Raw genomic sequence first — 22,982 nt, 5'->3', positions numbered from 1 at the left:
ATTGTAGTAAAATAAATTGATAATTTTCTGAAGTAATGATTATAATTAATATTTTATAGATTTACAACCAAAAAACACTTTCCTTCCAATAAAAACATGTTTTTCGTTTTGACGTTGAGGAACTTCAAAATAGAGCGGCTTCAGAAACCATTGTACCGGCCTGTACTGCAGAAACGGACCCGCAGAATCCGCTCTGGCATTTCTGGCAGGCAGCCGGGCTGACCTGCGCATCTGGTGATGAAACCTGGCCACTGACTCTGCGCTGGATCCTGCTTGCAGACGGGAAAGGGAATTTCGTCGGCTGCCAATTGCCGATGGCGGTCCGCCAGGGTGTGGAGACATTCTGCCGCCGCCATACAGAGGACCGCCGGGGTGGGGTGACATCCGGCCATTAATAAGGCTGGCTGGGTGGTGATGTAGAGATGGAGGGGGCTGTAGGCTCAGGTTGGAGGAAAATGAAGCCAGAGATTCGGTGTCCGTTGTGTCGATTCCAGTCAGATACTCAACTAAATAATAAACAGTTTTGATAATTCAATAATTAAACATAGCATAGTTACCTATGACCATTTCCAAAATAGGCATTTCTATGGAAAATTTAAAATAATGAATCTCGTTATTCTCTTTGATAGGGCCTCATTAAAGATAGAGGGGAGGTGAGTCGAACCTCCACTTTTGATTTTAGTTTTATAAGTAAAGGCAAATTAATAATTTATATAGTTCGAGGGGTTGTAGGGGGGTGGAGATGTTAGTTTTTTCAAGATGCGATTTACCGTTGAGGTTTTAAATACCCTTCCCTCAAAATAGTTATAAACCTTCTCTGGACCTAGAAGAATCTTCACTGTAAAGAAGAAACCACATCAGACATTCTACTACTTTTATTAACTTATGTTCAAATTATATGTCCTCATAATATGCTTTGTATTCAGAGAATGAAAAGGATTTTGATTAAAAGTTTAGATTAAAGTCTAATTACAGGGGACTAATTTTGTATTATAATTAGAATGGGCGAAACAAAAGAGAGTATGACAGCATCCATAGATAGCGAAGCAAATACTACAAAAAATAATGGCAATTAGAAATCCTTTTAGGCTATTTCCACCATTTTTATGGTAAGATTAACAAGTAAAATGATTTATAAAGTGGAAGCCTATTGATTAAGAGCATATTTAAATGAAATTTCAAAATTCTTTTTTCTAAAATAACAGCTGAGAAAATCAGATAGATTGACATTAAAAATTATTAAAAAATCTTTAAAAAGAAATGTTTTTAAAGAAAAATTATTTCTTTCCAAGATTACAACCATCTGGCAGCCACCCTCTCAAATCTATTCATAATGTTTGACTTGGATTGCTCTAATATATTTTAGATCTCCCATGAGAGAATGGAAATGGTGTTCCTACAAATCTCAGTAAGGCAAATATTTTATCAGTCCAACACATTTATCGTACGTTTTTAAATTGTTAGAATTGTCATATTAATTAAAATCCTTGCCTTTTGATGTTCGTAGGGAAATTATGCAAAATGTATGTATTTGAAGTAATTGTATGACAAATTAACGAAGAATTTTTATAGTATGCCTTCGAAACCGATAATATCTGCTGGATTAAAACCTGTTATTAACCATACCGAAAAATCATAAAGAGATATTTTCCACGAAAATGAAAATCATAATATTAATACCAGTACCGCGGGGCCAACAAAACTGGCTTTTTTAAAAAACTATTGAATATAGTCCATCTAGTTTCTTGCTATCTGTATATATTGTTGACTTTAAAAAACATAAAATTAAGAAATCTAGGTCAATGGTAGCTTAGCCTCTTTTTACCACAGATATAATAGAATATTTAACGTAAAAATATTTAAAATTTATATAATAGAACATTACCTCTTATGGAGGATTGTTTTTATCTTATAAAAAAATTTTTTTGCCCATACTTTTCACCCATTTTCATTGCTGTTAGAATATCCTTATACTAAAGTAACAGGATGTTTGTGTGTCTGTGTGTTTGTTTGTACCGAAGGATCTCGCTAACCGCTGAACCGATCGGGTTCTCCTTAACAGGGTAGCTTCTCATAGGTCCCGGGAAGGTTTATAACTATTTTGGGGGAGGGTACCACAACCCTCCCAAGAGAAATAATAATAAATCGAAATTTTTATTTTAAGTATAGAGACATAGCGAGGTATCGTATAAAGACTCTTATTGTAGAAACTTGAACGCAACAAAAAAACAAACATTTAAAGTGCCACTAGAGGCTTCTAGGGGCGTAGCCGCTAGTTAAATATAAAGTACCATGCAAAATGGCCATTTTTTAGACAGACCATTATCCACTTTATTCTTGAATTCTACAATAGTTCTCCTACAGTTTTAATATTGTAATATCTCAAGTATATCTTGCAAAGTAGATAATTATTTTATAATTAGAAAGAAAATTATAACAAAAAAAGTTTTTCTGTAATATATATTTTCATCTAAAATTAAAACTAATAAAGCAGAATAATATTAATTATAAATTCAAGGTAGAATTAATTAATACACCATTAAGCTATCCCTGCCTCTTTTGACCCAATCCTTTGTTATGTATTGGGCACCTTAATTTCCGCTCATTTATTACATCATCAAAAACTTGGATTAAAATCTTATTACAAAACTATGGGCTTTTTATAACACTAGTCCCCAAAGTTTTATAATAACATTTTCTTATTGTCAATACAACTTTAGGGACTTATAAAATTTGATTGGTTCGGTTCATTAAGTTGATTGTCCAAACGTTTCAACCTCTAATTGTAATCCACATAAGGGGAAGTTTGTGTATCATCATTGGGATTTACATAAATTTATAGGTCATTGTCATATCCCTTTAGATCACTGGGACAAACTGTCCCTTTCATTAAAGAATTCTTAAATTGTTATTGTGTTTTATTGCGAATATGAAACACTTGCTGATGAGATAATATGAGGAAGCTAATGCACACCCTTCTATATATATATGGGTAGACCAATATAAATTCATAGACAATGGATCTAATACATTTAATAATAATCATAATAATAAGAGGCCGGTTCTAAAAATATTATTGAAGAACTATTGCATAAAAAGGTTTCTTTAAAAACTGCATAAAAATAAATATAAAAAATCTTATATTTAATCATATTGCCATAAAAATGTTAAAGTTTTTATTTCAGATATTGTGTTTCATCCAGAAAACCAAATGCCTGGGCAAGCCTAATAATGTGCTGTTAAAATAATTCTATTAATGGACTGTAGGAATGTGAATAGATTGATAAAGTATGCATAATATGTAATATACAACAAAAGGTTATCGTATAAATAAACAAAAAAATTTAAATGGTATAAAATTTTAAGATTTATTTGAGAAAATGAAGATTTTTGCCTCTCATTTTGAATCATATATAAAGTAGTAAAGTTTTTTTTCTTAAGCTTAAGATTTCAATAACTACTAAACCGATCGAGTTCTTCTTTTCCTAAGTAGGGTTTAGGCTATTTAATTTTTAGATTCAAGTCTTGGGATGATTTTTAGTAATTTTTCAAATGGAAGAAACATATATCTTTTCTGAAAAATGTTTGCTGATTATTAAAAGATTATATTTCGCAGTTTTGTTTTGTTGCCAATATAAAAATAATGATATGTGGGTGATATGAATATAAACATCATTACCCAGAATATTGGGCAAATTTCTTTTATTCCGAGAGTGGAATATCAATTATCCCCTTATATAATTTTCTTATTTTTTTTCTAAATAAATATCTGTTTTACTTTAAACGTTTAGTTAGGTTATGAAAGTATTAAGGAATAGATCTCTTAACTAGTTTAGATAAGGAAGGATTTTTTGTTGGGGGTGGGGGGGGGGAGGGTAAAGGTCTTCTACTTTCCATAATTGGGCATTATTCCTGTTATCTATGTCTATGAGAAATATTTTTCTAAATCGTCGCGACTTTGTAATTAAATATCCCATAATAGATCTTATTTTCATTGAAAGGCTATCTATTTATATTTTCTCTTGATTTATTATTGAGCCTAAATTTCTTTTTTTTATCAATTTTACTTTTGTCTGTAATGTTGCTTTTTACAACATTTACCCAGGCTACCCAGTTCAGAATTAGCTCTCAAGAGAAAATGGCTGTTTATATACTAGCTTTGTTACACCCACACACACAGCAGTAAACAGTGTGTTTTATGACTGTAAATAGCACCATTTTTATCATAAACACGTACACTAAATTTACATTACTTTAGGTCATTTTACTTGGATTTGGATATAAATATAACAAGAAACTCTTTGTACATCTGAGTAACATGATTTTTATGGACGTACTTCCATTTTAAGATGTGTTTATTGAGATGTTAAAAATAATCATATAAATAACCTTCATTTAAAAATAAAGGATTTTCGTTACGGGAATCATCAAGCAAATAAGGATCAAGTCGATTCTAAGTAATTGCGGATTTTTTACGATCGCTAAAGCTTCGTTTTTGACAATAATATAAAAAAGCTTACCATTAAAGTCTTTGTTTGAATCTGTGAGGGTTGAAATTGGTCCGCTGGTTAAACTTGGATTCAATGATAGCAAACTCGATCTAAAAAAATAATTTTTTTTTTTAATTTTCATCATGCAGATTTTAGAAACATAATACAATATAGAATGCTTTATGGCACCGTTAATCCCAACAATTACAGACAATCTACCTTTAATTTCACAGTCTTTGTCTAGAAGTACCAAATTTGCATGCAAATTAAAAATAAATATTTTTGCAAAAGAAATTCTTAAATAAAATTATACGCATTATTATGTAATTTAGAAGTATAATTTATGACACATATGTAATATTTATATTTATAATGTATGAATTTTTTATGTGTCATACTCGAGTCATGTATCAGCATTAAATCAACAGTATAAATATTATAAAATCGAATAAATATTTAAAATGACCCTTTGAGATACTAGCTGCTAGCATCTAGGGCCAAAAATAGAATAAAACCAACCCAAGATTAGAAAACAAAATAGCTTTAACTGGATCAGTAATATTTGACATAAAATCACTTCACATAAATTCATTTCACATAAAACGTTTCACATAAAGTATCATTTGACATAAACTCAAATAACATAAAGGTACATTTGACATAAAAACGTTTCACATAAACTCATTTGACATAAAGGTACATTTGGCATAAAGGTATACTTGACATAAAGGTACATTTCACATAAAGGTACATTTCACATAAAGGTACACTTGACATAAAGGTACATTTAACATAAAGGTACACTTGACATAAAGGTACATTTGACATAAAGGTACATCTCACATAAAGGTACACTTGACATAAAGGTACATTTGACAAAAAGGTACATTCCCATATAAATAACCACTTAACCCTTTACAGTCGGGCCCCTTGCCGCACCTTAATCAGTCGGGGGGGGGGGGGCGTTCAACGCCCCCCCTTATTATCTCAGTTCCTATTAGAGCTAGAGGGCTAAATTTTTTTGTGCAAGTCCCCTGTTTGATAATGAATTTCCGACCTTTTATAAGTCTAAGTAAATTTTCGCTTCCTTCACCCTTTTATTTAACAACCTTTGTTTTCAGGTCTTTTTTTACTTAAAAATTTCAAACGGCTGAAATTTTCTTATTTTTGAAGCTAGAAGAAAATTTTTTTCCAGAAAATGTTTATTTTTATAAAAATTTTACATTAGAAATATCAAAATATAAATTTCAGCGGCCGCAGCTGTACTTGGCAGCTGCCAGCCGCCGCAGTCGGCAGTCGGCGGGAAAACGGCGGCGGATCTTCATGAAATTTTAATACGTTATGTAGACATGTAAGAAAAGCTTAAGTTTTAAATTTGAAGTCTCTAAGTCAAAAATTGCGGCCACAGGAGCCTTTTAAAGATTTCTGGAGACCTGGAGGATCAGGACCTGCAGGATCATACCTGGAACCTGAAAGTGACTTGAACACCTGTATTTCATATAAGGATGTACTACTAGAGGATTTTTTAGTATTTTGGTATGATAAAATGCTTTGTTTTAGTCAAAAAAATATTTTTGCTCTTTACCTGGATGACCCTGCCAGGTTTGCTGGCATCCTGTGCCCGCCAGGATGGAGATATTCAAAAAATTTCAACTCTCAGTTATGTGTCATACCCATACTTAAAAAGTCAAGCAGTTTGGGCTCTTTATCTTTCACACACAGAAAATGAGATAGAAAAAACCGGATGGGGGGGCGTTCAACGCCCCCCCCCCCCCCCCGACCGTTAAGGGTTAAATAGTGGATGTAAATATTCTTTTTTTCTCCCTGAGGTAGTCATTTTTTTCCCTGGTATCTCATTTATTTCCTAGTATTATTTTTTCCCCGAGCATGGCAACCGGTGAACAGAATCTCAGTTCTGCACCACAAGCCTTGCACGACTGAAGTTCCCATGTCTATACAGTCATATTTATATGAAAATATTTTTAGGAAATTTTTGAATTTTTTTTTGAAGATTTTAGAAATTTTTATTTATTAGGTATTAAAAGAAAGCAAAATTACCTTGGGGAAAATCTTCAAAAAAAAATTCAAAAATCTTCTAAAAATATTTTCATATAAATATGACTGTATAGACATGGAAACCTCAGTCGTGCAAGGCTTGTGGTGCAGAACTGAGATTCTGTTCACCGGTTGCCATGCTCGGGGAAAAAAATGACTACCTCAGGTACACTTTGAAATGTATCTTTATGTGAAACGTTTTATGCCAAGTGTACCTTTATGTCAAATGTACCTTTATGCCAAGTGTACCCTTATGTCAAACGTACCTTTATGTCAAATGTACCTTTATATCATATGTACCTTTATGTCAAATGTATCTTTATGTGAAACGTTTTTATGTGAAGTGTACCTTTATGGCAAATGTACCTTTATGGCAAATGTTTTTATGTCAAATGTACCTTTATGTGAAGTGATTTTATGCCAAATGTTTTATGTGAAATGAATTTATGTCAAATGTTATTATGTCAAATATTACTGATCCGCTTTAACTATCCTAAATATTAGAATCTACATAAAGCATTTCTAAAAGGGAGAACTCAAATTGAATAAGTAGTTAGCGAGATCTAAACAGACAAACAAACAAAAAAGGATTGTAATTTAAAGCATTATCTATGTTTGATATAATAATATAATCAGAATAACTATCACTGTAACTGCAAATTATTTATTATAGCTTGGATGTTACAACAGGTTATCATGTATTGCAATAAAGTGAAACTTGTAGGTGGCTAAAATAACGATCCTTTACCCCCAACCCCTAATCTTCTACTAGATAAACGACCTGACAAATAAATGATGTCCATGTTAGCAACCTAGATTGACGACAATTTTTTCCTTGTAATAATATCCACGTATATTCTATATCCATTGTAGCTGACTCAGATGTTATATTGATATAGTTTCCTTTGGAATTATGCTAGTTCCATAATAAAAGTGTGGGTTCTTTTTAGCTAACGACTGAAAATATATGGTATATAAATAAGTTCATAATTTTAATAGTTATTTATCTCATCTTTTTAGCTTTCCGCGGATAAAAAAATTAAAAATTATAAGATTAAAAGCAGTTTTGGTAGTTCCAAGGGGCGAAAGGCCCAGTCTAACAAAACTTGCATTAATTTCATGATTTTTATTTCAATATTCATGGAAAATTGTTTGTTATACGATGCTAAGAGCCTATCACACTTAACCACTTAATCGAAAATAAAGATTCAAAATTCATTACTAGCTTTTATTGTTTAAAGTTTTGATCAACAATTTCAATATTTGAGATTTTCAAATTTATGTTTTTTCGCAAGAATGACCCCACACCTTGATGTAGGCCCAGGAATGGCAAAATATTTGCACATGATACCTGCGGTGTTTATTCACTTCCACCCCACCCACCTGCTATTACTACAGTTAAAAATGAATAAAGAGATAAGACAATGGTCATTAAAATTATCCCATATGTGGTTTAAAATTAGTGGTTGAAACGTTTGTACACTCAACTTAATCATAAAACCAATCAAATTCCCTGACGTCCCTAAAGTTGTTAAGCCAACAAATAAGAAAACGTTATAAGAGAACTTTGGGGACTAGGGTAATAAACAGCCCATTGTCCCCCCTCTCTCTGTAATCATCACCTTTTAAACATTTTCTATTGTGTCATTATCGAATGCAAAAACACTACAAAGATGTGTGAAAACTAACGCCCACCCTACCTGCACAAATATTTGCACACTGAGCAAACTTGCAAAAATAAAAATTAGGCCTTATACTTCAGGGATTAGGGATCAATATGTAGCCTAAATCCTTCCAAAAAGCAATTAGAGAATTATCTGTCTTCAGCCGTTTACTATATCTTATTAAACACACAAACATTCTCCAAGTTACACTAGCATACATACTACTTCTGAATTAGAAACTTCAGACATTTACGCACCTTAGTGGACACACAAACACACACACACTACATCTACTTTAGCATACTATATATTACTATAACAAAACTTATAGATGCTTTACAAATCTAAGCCTTTCTTGCTAATCTAATACTAGCTTTTTGAATGATTTTATTTAGGTTTGTTTGCATAAAAATTTGCTCACAAAAATGAACTGATTCATACAAAATCATCAACAATAAAAAAACAAATAACGTTGTTAGAACAAGGACATATATTTCTTCAACATCAAGTCATTTTAAATATAACATATCTTTATTTTATAAGGTAGTAAGGTTTTTTTCTGAAGCTTAAGATTTTAATTACTACTAGACTGATCGAGTTCTTCTTTTTAGGGAGGGTAAACATATGCCCCGGGATGGTTTTATGCTAGTTCATTTTTAGATTTATCCCTTGAGATGGTTTTAGGATATTTTTTGTACTTAGTCCTTTGAAAAAAGAGTCCTTAGATGCTTTAATACTTCATATTTAATAGATACTGTATATTACATGTATTAACATAGAAAAAATATGTTATAAAAAAGCATTGCTTAGATGATAAACACAGAAAGAAAAGAGGTTATGTTAACTGACGTGTTTCAACTCATAGATAAGGATTAACTGGTGTGCTTTCACTTCCGTACACCAGGGAGGTGAGAAGACATTGGATATAGAATATATGTGGTTATTATGACAGGGGAAAATTGTCGTCAATCCCTTACCGCACACAGTTATGGAATCTTGACGACAAAGATTTTTTTATCCAATCTTGACAAGTGAGGTATTTTTGGAAAGAGGAATATATATAGAAAACGCCTATGAAAATTAGAAAATCCGCAGAAATCATATTTGCAAGTTATTTGCAAAAATCTGCAATGCTAATTTGCAAAATTAATTTCATGCCTTAAATGACTTATTTAAAAAGAAATCTTTTTATGAAATGTGTTTATCTATAAGTTTAGAACATAATTAAGGCAAAAAAAATTTCTTTAGTGTTACTTTTTTCACCTTATATATGAAACAAGCAGTTTCTCACATTTTATGATAAAAAAAGGTATAGGAGCAAAAAATATGTTTTTTCTTGATGTAAACACAATAATTGGCATAAAATCTATCATCCTAAATGTAAAAATCAGATACAGAATCCTTTTTAGAGCAAAAATAGTGCAAAAAGTAAACAAGACATTTTTGCAAAGTATGAAAATCTGAAGAAAATAGTTCTTTTTGATTTTGATATACATATCAGATAAATGTATATAAAATTAGTGATCAAAAACTATAAAACAAGTTATAACTTTTTCAATCCTATCATTGATCAAAATTCACTTTTAGGTTTACTTATTACCAAAGTAGCACATAAAAACTCTTTTTATTAAGTTATTAAACAAAATAAATTCAAATCAACAATTAGGCGTTTTTTATAATGCAGTAGACCATTTTGTAGTTGGTTTTTTGGCATTTATTTTGTTTAATTACATCATAAAAAGAGTTTTTATGCACTACTTCAGTAATTCTTAAACCTAAAAGTGCAATTTAATCAATGACAGTGTTGAAAAAACTTATAACATGTTTTATAGTTTTTCATCACTAATTTTATATACATTTATCTGATATGTATATCAAAATCAAAAAGAACTATTTTCTTCAGATTTTCATACTTTGCAAAAATGTCTTGGTTACTTTTTGCACTAAATTAGCTCTACAAAGGATTCTATATCTGATTTTTACATTTAGGATGATAGATTTTATGCCAATTATTGTGTTTACATCAAGAAAAATCATATTTTTTGTTCCTATACCTTTTTTTTATCATAAAATGTGAGAAACTGCTTTTTTCATATATAAGGTGAAAAAAGTAACACTAAAGAAATTTTTTTTGCCCTAAATATGTTCTAAACTTATAAATAAACACATTTCATAAAAAGATTTCTTTTTAAATAAGTCATTTAAGGCATGAAATTAATTTTGCAAATTAGCATTGCAGATTATTGCAAATAACTTGCAAATATGATTTCTGCGGATTTTCTAATTTTCATAGGCGTTTTCTATATATATTCCTCTTTCCAAAAATACCTCACTTGTCAAGATTGGATAAAAAAATCTTTGTCGTTGAGATTCCATAACTGTGCGCATATACCTCATAATATCATATCAAAAGTGCCGCATATTATTAAAACAGCACAAACTGCCTCTGTTTTACTGTCATCAATATTTTGTATTTTTTTTTTTCAAATACCCTAAGCAGAATTGAATGTACAACGGGTTAACAAAGCATGAAAAATATCTTAATCTTAATCAAACATATTTCTCAGTATTTTATAAATAGAGATAATTTGTTTCTAGAAATTATAAGGTCACTATTTTTAGTAGTGAGACTATTATACTAGTCATGCTCTCGGTCTTATTTTCCTTTTGCCCATCAAATAATAGCAAAAAAAATTACCTGGATTGAAACCCGCTTTCTTGTCCCGCCGAATACGCCCTTCCGGAAGACGAATCGCGCCGTCTTGGCGGTCCCATGTGCTGTAGCTGTGTGTAGCTGCCTGCTGGATGATGATGGCCGAGTTTACCGCCGCCTCCGCCGTAGGCGCTGACAGGCGGTTTACTGCTTGTTGTCGAACTGGCGTCATCTGCAACAACAAATATCTGTTAATATTTGTAAATTTTTTACTGTCTTGGTTATAGGTGTCCATAAAAAAAGGGATCTTAGAGGATAAGACAATGGCCGATAAATTGTTGTACATGCCCAATGAATATACACAATATAACCAAAATGTAGTTTATAATTTGTGGTTGAAACGTTTGGACACTCAACTTAATGCACCTACCAATCAAAATAAAATGAAAGTTCCCAAAGTTGTTAAGCCAAGGAAAAACAACTTTATTTTAAAAATTTGACTAGTTTAAAGAGCTCATTGTCTTCTTCCTCCCTGTCAAAAACAAAAGTCCATAGTTTTATCAAATCACCCTTACCCAACCTTTAACATATCCATTTAAAACTCACTTTTCTCTTTTGATTATTGATATTTTTATCAACTTTTCATTAACCTGTGTTTTATGTGCCAATGTGAATGCTGCAAGTCATCAAAATCACGCGACAAGTGCAATTGCCTTCTACCAACAAACGTATAAGAATTGTAAAGCAACTTGCTCAATAGCAAAAGTAAAAAATATAATTATAAAATTAAAGAATAGCTAACAAAATTAATTTAATTTTTAACTAAAAATGATAAACGCACAAGAAAATAAAATCGAATTCATGCTAAGCAACTTTTTAAAAAAATAATCTTTTTTACGAAGAAAGCATTTAAATATGAAACTAATGAAACAGATGAGTTCTTAGATATTCTAAATCAAATTAAAATAAATTGAATCCTTTGAGCGGAATTAAAAAACTAAATAGTTTCTAAAATTAGCAGTGAACATGGAAAGGGGCATATATAGAAGAAAAAAATCAAAATAAACTTTAACAGTTTGGCTATTATCTCTCTTACGGCTAAATGGACTATAAAGAATTTCTCAATTTAGTTAAAGTTCAGGTGAACCCCGCAAAAACTTTGGGCTTCCAATGAACAAAAAGAAAAAAAAAGTACTTTTTATGTGGTCCAATCTTTTTCTTTTCAAGAATGCTTTTTAATGTTTCAGTTGCTCAAAGCATGCAAAAGAAAATGCAAAAACTTAAAAATAATATTTAAAAATAGAAATTGAAATACAGAAACTTGAAATTTTGATTAAATATTGCGTAATCAACAAAAAAAAACCTAAAATAATTTTTTAGGTTATTATTTCAATTAGGAATTTTTAGTTGATGGATCTTTGATATTATTTGATGCATGAAAGATATCATTAGAATTTCAAATATAACATCCTTTTGCTAAATTCTTTAAAAAACTCAATAAACAGAACACATATATACATAAAACAGATAATGGACTAAAAGGCTTTCTGAATGGAATTTAAATAATCTTAGGAGGTTTCTTTTAAATAGATTCATACAAGCGGTAATCGCCAAAATAACTTTTGTAAAAATCTTTCAATAAAAACGAAGACAAATTTTTGAAAGATTTTTACTTTTATAAAGGAACATTATTTACAAAAATATTTTTATTGTATCAATAATTATTTGTTAAAGATGTCACCTATGCAAGTATTTGTTTTCTACATATTTTTCATGCATATACACAAATAATTTGTTAGTATCTACTATTAAACAAGAACAATCAGGCACAATATCTAAATAAATAGTGGCAGATATCAAGCAATTAAAATAGAGTTTGACAAAGAAATTTGTAGTTTATAACCCACATGTTTTTTTTTCTTTTTTGCCTTATGATTGGAGGGCAAATTTTATAGAAAGTAAATAGGAAGAAGACTTGTATAAAGAATAATGAATTAAACACTGATTTTTCTTAGCTCTTGGCTGACTAATCAAAAACAACATTCAATCAAACCAATTGAAATCGCTTAAAATCTGACACCGTCATCAGAAGTGCTGGAAAGTGTCTTGTGTGACATCACAAATCACGACTAAAAAGGAGGGATGAGATGAGAAGTGGGAAAGGAAACACATAAAAGAGAAATAGATTTAGACGTATGTTTATGACGTCACACATGACACTTTCCAGCGCTTCCCGTCATCTTCAAGACAACCACACATGCCATTGTTAGTTTACCTATTTCCCAAATTTCCTTGAGGGTATTCCTGACATGTCTAGGCACCACCATGTCACCAGATCTCGACCTCAGCAGGGCTGCACAAAAAGGATTGGCTTATTCTTCTTTTAATCAGGGATAAAGGATAAGAAATCGAAAATTTTAAAGTTTGTTCCCCTATAATAGACCAAAAAATATAAATTTCCCCTTAAACAAAACTTTTTAAAAATTCCTTTATCCTTAAATTCCTGATCAAATACTAAAACCTGTCTTAATAAAATACATTGTGAAGTTTTTTAAAGAAAACAGAACATGACAAAAAAATCGTAGAAACTCCTTTTCAGTAGCTTTATCTATGTATTTCATTGGAGACAAGTTTCAATTAACTACAAGCGAATAATAACGTTAGTAAAGCAATATAAATATTAATATAATATAAATAACAACCCAAATTAATTAATTAAGCCTTGTACCAATTAATTGCTGAATTAAATCATAGTCATGCCTGAATCTTAAACTATAGGTGTTAGTAAATATAGAAGTATTATCTTAATTTCTCATAAGTGAATTTAGTTTGGGTTCAAAATATGATATTTTATAAGTTGCAAAAAAAATCTGCGAAAAATATGTTAAAAGAACTTCCAAGGTTGTTTATCATAGTAAACAAGGATGACAACAACCATTAAAAAAATATTCAAAGTTTATAATCAGTTGTTTGGCTATTGAAAGAGTGTCAAATAAAAAAATTTAAAGTAACTTCGGTTTACTTATATTGTAATTTATCCTTACTAAAGTGTAAAGTTCACCGAAAATGAATTATTGAGTAGCTACGCGAATAAAAAATTTACATTAGTATATAAAACAATACATAGGCCTGCAAAAAAAATTTGCGCAACCCTGTCAAAACACAAAATACACACACAGACACAACAACCCTGTCAAAATATTGCACACACACTCATTCATTTTTGCCATTGTCTTTTTCAACATGGTTATCCCATAAAATTGCAAAAAAAATATCCTAAATTTCTAAAGATAGTAAACATCAAAAAAGTCTTTTATATATCTTGGTAGCTGGGCCCCTTGCAAAAGGTTAGGATGAAAGTTAAATAGCCTAAAACAACCCTAGGACCAGTGTAAAATTTGCTTTAAATGAAGAACTCAATCATTTCTATGGTTAAACATAAAATTAGATTCAACCCCTCCCCACAGCCCCCTTTTGTGCAAGGGTTTAAATGAAATGCAAAGGAAATCGCCAACTAATATCAATTGAATTATGTGCAAAAATTAAAAATTTTGCCTGTTTGCAAAAAAAAATTGTTAAACATATGATGATTTTTCATTTACTTGTCATTCTATCAATTATATTTTATTTTGACTGACAGAATAACATGATATTGGATGGGCATATCCTATTTGTTTCAATTCATTTTCTATGTGAAATTGTTGTCAATGATAGACAGTCTATCTATCTATCTACTTGTATTTTTTTATATTTTTTGTATGTCTGTAACTATGTCTTCCTTGTATTGAAAACCCTTCATAATTTACTTTCCTTTTATATTTTTGATTATATATTATATTATTTTATTTAATTCCCTTTCTTTTATATATCTAAATACGTTTTTCATGGTACCCATCCAATGTTCAATTTCTAAGTATTTTAACCCTACCTATCATTTAATTTATCTATCTATTCTGGTTAATGCTTCACACTTACATCGATTTATCCTTTGAAGTAATATCTATGTATACTATGTATGTATCTTAGTACCAATATATCCATCTATCCTGAATTGCTCAGTGGGAACCAGCCAATAAAGTTCCCAGCTGCCATATAAGGAAAAATAATTTGCACTTTAGCTGTAATAGTTTCTTGGAGAGGCTACAAAATTCCAAATTTTTGCTGATTTATTTGATCATTTGGGAAAAATAAAAACAAAAAGTAAAGAAAATTTAAAATAACTTCTTTGGGTAGTCCCTTCTTCTTTGAAAATGAGAAAGCAATTTTTGTGGTGAGTTATTTTTTTTACACCAACTGCCTAAATAGCCTAAAACCTGCCCAGAGCTTAAAAAGTAGATCGATCTTACACGATATTCGCATCCAGCTCTTATTATATAAAGATTTTTTAAAATTTTGTTATTTTGTAGAACGACCATATTTGACCATTGAGAAAATCCATATTTGGGGTAACTGACATCGAAACCTAATATGTGTGCTAGCAGGGATAGATAACACGAGATTTTAATCCATTTGGATCATGTAGGGTTTGTTTTGCGTATTTATCAGGGAGGTATGGGGCATTGAAATGATATCCAAAGTTTTACAACCACGATATCCTATTCATTGGCTCAAAAACTTTGGGCACTTTTATTGAATTTATATTGTTTAGTTCCAAACTAGTAGTTTCCAAACTTTTAAATCAATAACATTAATTTAGAGAAAAGGTATTTGAGGTGTACAATACATCAATAAATAATTTCCTTATACCTAAAATTCTCTGGTGTTTATAGTTTACTCGACTTTACTTCAATCTTTCCTTATATAAGAAGATGCAAATTTTACACACTCTGAATGTTAATTCAAAACAAACATTGCTAGATAAAAATCAATAAATATTTCCGTTTTCTATTTCGATATACTTGTGGGTACGCCCCTAGAGGCTTCCAGGAGCATTTAAGGGATACTCTTGACTTTTAATTTATGCTTAATCGAGGCATAAATTAGTTTTTCAAAAAATATGATAATTTAAAATTGCCAAAACTTCGAGTTATCAGTAAAACATATTTTCTGATTTAGGAAATAAGAGCTGATTACTTATAATATGTTACAAGAATCTTACTGTAGTGTTTTAAAAAGACAACACGATGCTAACATGAAATGAATTTAAAAATGTGTATATATATTAGATCTTTTCATGAAAATACCTTTTCTCGAATTTCATTCTTCTGCTAACCTAAAAAGTTACTTTAGGGGCCTAGAAATACATGTACAAAATTTCAGCTCTCTATCTCTACTGGCGACCTAGCGCCGGGCATGTAAAATATCAACAGATAACGGCAGCACGGCGGTTTTAATAATATCTCAGTAATGTGCAGGTTTTAAGCTCTTCTGCATATTTCAATTTAAACACATAAGGCCAAAGATATTATATCCAAAAAATCTTTTGTCAAAGTCTACTCTACACCTAGCGCCAGTCAGTTTTCTAAAATCATGCATTTTATACCTGTGAAAAATGAAATCGCCAGCGCTAGGTGTAGAGTAGACTTTGACAAAAGATTTTTGGGATATCATATCTTAGGCCTTATGTGTTTAAGTTGAAATATGCAGAACACCTAAATTCACCTTCCAAGCCATTCTCTAAGCATTTTAAATTTTTTTATGAAATAACGGGATTTCAAAACTGCCTTTTGAAAAGGCCTAAAAAATATCTTTTTTTGTTCCTTTTTTCACTGTTTATAGTTACAACTTATTAAGATATTATTCTCAGTTAAAAAAAAATTGGCGCTTCCAGCACCAAAACCGGCAAAAACAGGCAGTTAAACTTCTGTACCCCTACTTATCCCCCTAACAGACCCCCCCTCTATCTTGGCTCCTGTTACAGATAGAGACGTAAAACTTTTTTCTGGTGGTTCATATAATTAGAGAAAATTACTTTTTCTAGTCATAGCAGTCAGACCGCTCCTTATCCGCTTTTTTTCGGCCAGCCGCTAAATATTAAAACTGCTGTAGAGCAGCCAATTTTAAAGATAAGAAAACCAAATTTTATGACGTACTATTATTTTTTATAACAAAAAAATACCTTTTCTGACCCTCGCCAAAAAGCGAAAAATAACAGAAACCGCCAATTTTGGCGGTAAAATGGCGTTTGGCGGCGCTAAATAATATTTTTATCTGTTTGTAGTTACAACTTATTAAGATATTATTCTCAGTTTTAATAAAATTGGCGCTTCAAGCATCAAAACCAGCAAAAACAGGCAGTTAAACTTCTGTACCTCTACTTAACCCCCTAACAGACCCCCCCTCTATCTCGGCTCCTGTTACAGATAGAGACGTAAAACTTATTTCTGGTGGTTCATGTGTATTTTTAGAGAAAATTACTTTTTCTAGTCATAGAAGTCAGACCGCTCCTTATCCACTTTTTAGCAGCCAGCCGCTAAATATTAAAAAAGCTGTAGAGCGGCCAATTTTAAAGCTAGGAAAACCAAATTTTATGGAGGGCTATTATTTTTCATAACAAAAAAATTCTTTTTCTGACCATCGCCAAAAAACGACAAATAACAGAAACTGCCAATTTCGGTGGTAAAATGGTTGGCGGCGCTAAGAGAAGCTCCCCTGTTATGGGGAACCATATCAGTTCAGCAGTTAGTGAGATCCTTCAGTACAAACAGAGAGACATAAAAACAGACATCCTGTTATCCCCCCTAAATGAAAATATCCTCCCCCCCCCCCCGCCTAATAAGACAGAAGACATTTCTAAAGTCATTTTATGCATACTAGCACATAAGAATCACCGGCAACTTCGTTTTCTTTCCATGATCCAGAATCATTCTATCTACAGAAAAAGAAGGTGTATCAACTTTTTTTTATAGCTAGCCGGTTCTTTTAGTAAGTAGTAAATGTAAGATTTTTCATAGAATTCAGATATGCAATTGGTTTTTTTGTAGACCTCTTATTTTTAAAGTAATTTAAGTTTAAAAAAAAAAAAATTAAGTCGATTTTAAGGTACTAAAATGCAACAAAAAAAAGAAAGAAAATGGCCATTATAAACAAAAATGGTAAGATCTTTAATTTGACACCTTACTTTTTCAATTCTGTCAGGTAGTTATTGAAAAAATCAATTTTTTTAAACCCACGAGAATAAAAACTTTGAACTTAATTTTATTATTTCATAGGTAAAAAAATATGGGTTCATATATACCTTTAGAATCAGAAAAATATTACGAATTCATTGTAAGCAAAATTGAAAAAAAAAGTTTACAATATAGTATATAAACTACAATAAAAGGAATTATATGATAATATCATATTATATTGTACAGGCAACGTCTTAATTCTTGAATTGAGTATAAAAATGGGAAGGGGGTAAAGAGGGGGTAAAAAAGGGAAGACGATAGTGTTGCCTGAACAAAAAATATAATTGGCCATTTGTTTATTTTTTATATTTTTTTACTTTTTTCAATTTTGCTTACAATGGATTCGTAATATTTTTATTATTCTAAAGGTATATATGAACCCATGTTTTTTATGTCTGTTTGAGAAAATATTTAGGTCTAAAGTTTTTATTAAACCGAGGTTAAAAAAATAGATTTTTTCAATAATTACTCAACAGAATTTTAAAAGTAAGGTGTCAAATTAAAGATCTTACTATTTTTGTTCTTACTGGCCATTTTCTTCTTTTATTTTGTTGCGTTTTAGTACCTTAAAACCGACTTAATTATTTTTTTAAAAAACTTAAGTTACTTTAAAAATAAGAGGTCTACAAAAAAAACGATTGCATATCTGAATTCTATGAAAAATTTTACTTCTACTACTTACTAAAAGAACCGGCTAGCTATAAAAAAAAAGTTGATACACCTTCTTTTTAAAATACATCTTGCATTTGAAAAGGAAAATAAGAAAGATAATATGTAATAGGATGGAAAAGATCATCTTGATGTTTTTAATAATTAGATTTGTATATTTTGATTTTGTTTTTAACCCTTTGTAGACAAATTGATAATATTTCTAAATATTTCTTTTTTAATTGTCTGCGTCTGGCATCTGACTAAAATAAAAATCTGTTACATTAGTTTCAACAATTAACTGTGTTGCCCCTTTCCAGACCTTAATCAGCCAATTTTTGTATGAAGTCTTTTATTGTGATCATAAACAGATAAAAATATTAATTAGCGCCGCCAACCGCAGTTTTACCGCCAAAATTGGCGGATTCCATTATTTGTCATTTTTTCAGCAATGGTCAGAAAAGGTATTTTTTTTGTTATAAAAAAAATAGTTCGTCGTAAAATTTGGTTTTCTTAGCTTTAAAATTGGCTGCTCTACAGCAGTTTTAATATTTAGCGGCTGGCCGCTAAAAAGCGGATAAGGAGCGGTCTGACCGCTACGACTAGAAAAAGTAATTTTCTCTAAAAATACACATGAACAAGTTTTACGTCTCTATCTATAACAGGAACCAAGATAGAGGGGGGGGGGGTCTGTTAGTTGGTTAAGTAGGGGTACAGAAGTTTAACTGCCTATTTTTGCTGGGTTTGGTGCTGGAAGCGCCAATTTTTTTTAACTGAGAATAATATCTTAATAAGTTGTAACTATAAACAGATATAAAGATATTACTTAGTGCCGCCAACCGCCGTTTTACCGCCAAAATTGGCGGTTTCCGTTATTTTTCGTTTTTCGGCGATGGTCAGAAAAGGTATTTTTTTGTTATAAAAAATAATAGTTCGTCATAAAATTTGGTTTTCTTATCTTTAAAATTGGCTGCTCTACAGCAGTTTTAATATTTAGTTGCTGGCCGAAAAAAAGCGGATAAGGAGCGGTCTGACTGCTATGACTAGAAAAAGTAATTTTCTCTAATTATATGAACCACCAGAAAAAAGTTTTACGTCTCTATCTGTAACAGGAGCCGAGATAGAGGGGGGGTCTGTTAGGGGGTTAAGTAGGGGTACAGAAGTTTAACTGCCTGTTTTTGCCGGTTTTGGTGCTGGAAGCGCCAATTTTTTTTTAACTGAGAATAATATCTTAATAAGTTGTAACTATAAACAGTGAAAAAAGGAACAAAAAAAGATATTTTTTAGGCCTTTTCAAAAGGCAGTTTTGAAATCCCGTTATTTCATAAAAAAATTTAAAAAGCTTAGAGAATGGCTTGGAAGGTGAATTTAGGTGTTCTGCATATTTCAACTTAAACACATAAGGCCTAAGATATGATATCCCAAAAATCTTTTGTCAAAGTCTACTCTACACCTAGCGCTGGCGATTTCATTTTTCACAGGTATAAAATGCATGATTTTAGAAAACTGACTGGCGCTAGGTGTAGAGTAGACTTTGACAAAAGATTTTTTGGATATAATATCTTTGGCCTTATGTGTTTAAATTGAAATATGCAGAAGAGCTTAAAACCTGCACATTACTGAGATATTATTAAAACCGCCGTGCTACCGTTATCTGTTGATATTTTACATGCCTGGCGCTAGGTCGCCAGTAGAGATAAAGAGCTGAAATTTTGTACATGTATTTTTAGGCCCCTAAAGTAACTTTTTAGGTTAGCAGAAGAATGAAATTCGAGAAAGGGTATTTTCATGAAAAGATCTAATATATATACATGAAAACACTGAATAAGTTATGAATAAAACCATTAAAAAAGACATAAACATCGAGTCTGCCAATTCAAAATAATAACTTTCCAAAAATAAATTGTTTAAAATCCATTTACATAGCAAACGGACAGCAAGAAAACTCATCAACTATTTGGCATTTTTTTCATTAAAATAAGGGATAAGGCTTAAAGTCTTTAAAACTATAAATATAATTCTTTGAAAAGCCTAAGGTTTTTAAAATTATCTACTAAAGCCCATAGGGCTCTTCGATGCCATTATGAAGTTTATTTGGTGCTTTCCCTCTAAGTACCTATCGAGAACCATTGGGACTTAAAAACCAAATCTGTTGAGAGGGAAACGAGATATCAACGGACAGACAAAAAAACCTTACTACCATGTATTATTTTCGTCTTATCCCTTAAACCCCTGAATGTTCTATGATTGTAAAAGTGAAAATTTTGATTGACTAACTTCTGTGGTTTTTATAATTGATCTGAATATCTTAATTTCTACAGGCGTGGATCCGGTACTTTTTGTGAAACTTTTTGATTTGTTTTTTCTACAATTCTTTATAAAAGGTGTTTTTAACCATAATATAATAGAGTCATTAGTCATAATTGATATAGTTATGTCATGATATGTCAGAGGTAAACAACTTTATATAATGCCATGTTGTTGATATAAATTATGTCAAATCTGAATAGAATCACGACGATAATATGTCATCTGTGTCCAATTTTATAAAATGACTTCTAGTCAATTTAAGCCATTAAAATTCCATGGCGACAAAATACTTTCAGGTGGTCTTTTCAGTGGTCTTTTTAAATCCAAAAAGGGATTCGTTCCCTACAATACAATGATAAAACCAATCAAAAAGATAATTTACATTTCCTATTTTTTTTCAAATCAGACTTTCATTTTAGATCTTATACTTTGATTGACTTTTCATCAAAATGAACATATACTTATATTATGTTGAAGCTACAAAACTAATTTAGTTGTGTGTTTAATAGCTCGTTTATTATCATGAACGGCAAAGATTTTTAAAAATATGGGGGGGAGGGTGGGGAACTAATATAATTCCAATTAAAAATTTAAACAAATGTTTAAAAATTTAAGTAGGAGGGGTAATCACCCCTTAACACCCCCACCTATTTCAATTTGTTGCACTCAAAAAAAAATCTGTCTTATTATTTGGTTTGCTAAAATAATACTCAAGGCAAATATGCAGAAGTAAATGCACACCTAAAAGCCTAAGTATCTGAACATTAATTATGTCTATTTATCAAAAGACTAATTTGTGTTTAAAGATTAGATTGGCCAATAGACATATTATATAGAAAACTAGACGATAATTTTTTTGATGTATTTGTAAGTTTTAAGAATATAATTGGCCAAAAATCAAACACTGCATTGAATGTTGTGATATTTTTGTCAAAATTATCATTTGTTTTACAATTTTGACTATTTTTGTTTATTTAATTAACGTACATACATACAAAATTTGAAAATTTACTAATATAGTAGCTTTGCTTCGCTTACCCTATATGCTATGAGTTCTATACCTATCCCAAGCACTTAAAACATTAATTAAACTCTTATCCAAGATAATCAGTACAGGGATGAAGCATTGAAAAAAAAACTTTTTCAAGTCGATATTGCATTCTTATAAAAATGTAACAGGATATCTGTCTGTCTATAACAAAGGATCTCGAAAACCGCTGAACCAATATCATGCTGCTTAACAGTGAAGCTTCTTATAGGTCCAGGGAAGGTTATAACTATTTTGAGAAAATAGGCCCCACACCCCACCCTAAATATATATTCTTTTTATTTAAAACAAAAAATCAAAAGCGAAGGGTCGACTTTCTCCTCCCCCTTTCCTTCGACTTTTATAGGGGAATAGTTGAGGCTAGTATTTTTTCCTTCAGATCCCCAATCCCTGTATCCAAACTAATCAAGGTATGCTATGTGCTTAAACATATTTATAAAGTTGCTCCATAGTAATTCATACATTTCAGAACTGAACTTTGAGATCTCAACATGTCGTAATGTTGAATACCATATACCATTAATTGGTGTTTTTAAAATTCTTCTACTGGCAAAAATTGGGATAAAAAAAGGGAAATACATTTTTTGATAATATCACAATTATGTTGTATTTTTCGCTTTTAAACTTATAAAATAGCAAGGATTTTTAGTCTGTAGCTTAAAATTTCGATAACTACTAAACAGATTTAGATCACCATTGTATATAAGCTTCACATAGGAACCTGGATGGTTTTTGGCTACTTTTATGCTTTTCCTATAACTTCGAATAAAGAGCTTACAGATTCAGATTCTGGGGTCGCAGCCGCTAGTTAGTTTTAAGTGGTTTATATAATAAATTGTAACTTACGTGTTTGAAAGTTTTTTTTATGACCCAGGCGTATAAGGGCAATCTAAAAATAGCCTTAATCAAAAAGTATGAAGGGACAAAGATCGAAGGGGGCTATTTATTATAGTATGAGGTGAGGGGGGGGGAGGGTATGGGCAATAAATTAGAAACTTTTAT

General features: G+C 30.9%; 1 protein-coding gene across 3 annotated transcripts in view; it reads right to left on the bottom strand.

Annotated features, from left to right (window-relative positions):
- LOC145326911 (protein TANC1-like) overlaps nucleotides 1-22,982 on the bottom strand; it is a 146,973-nt gene that overhangs the window by 38,084 nt on the left and 85,907 nt on the right. For 2 of the 3 annotated variants that reach the window (XM_080170356.1, XM_080170358.1), the window contains exons 6-9: nucleotides 13,138-13,215; nucleotides 10,908-11,094; nucleotides 4,521-4,600; nucleotides 85-506 (exon numbers count right to left, since the gene is read on the bottom strand). In XM_080170356.1, coding sequence (XP_080026482.1) covers nucleotides 85-506; nucleotides 4,521-4,600; nucleotides 10,908-11,094; nucleotides 13,138-13,215 — 767 coding nt within the window. The remainder of the gene's footprint in view (nucleotides 1-84; nucleotides 507-4,520; nucleotides 4,601-10,907; nucleotides 11,095-13,137; nucleotides 13,216-22,982) is intronic. The other variant, XM_080170357.1, reaches the window with a different exon arrangement.

This window comes from Acartia tonsa, chromosome 8 (assembly GCF_053477335.1).
Source record: "Acartia tonsa isolate MP-2025a chromosome 8, ASM5347733v1, whole genome shotgun sequence".
Classification (NCBI taxonomy): domain Eukaryota; kingdom Metazoa; phylum Arthropoda; class Copepoda; order Calanoida; family Acartiidae; genus Acartia; species Acartia tonsa.
This window is presented reverse-complemented; position numbering and strand designations above follow the sequence as displayed.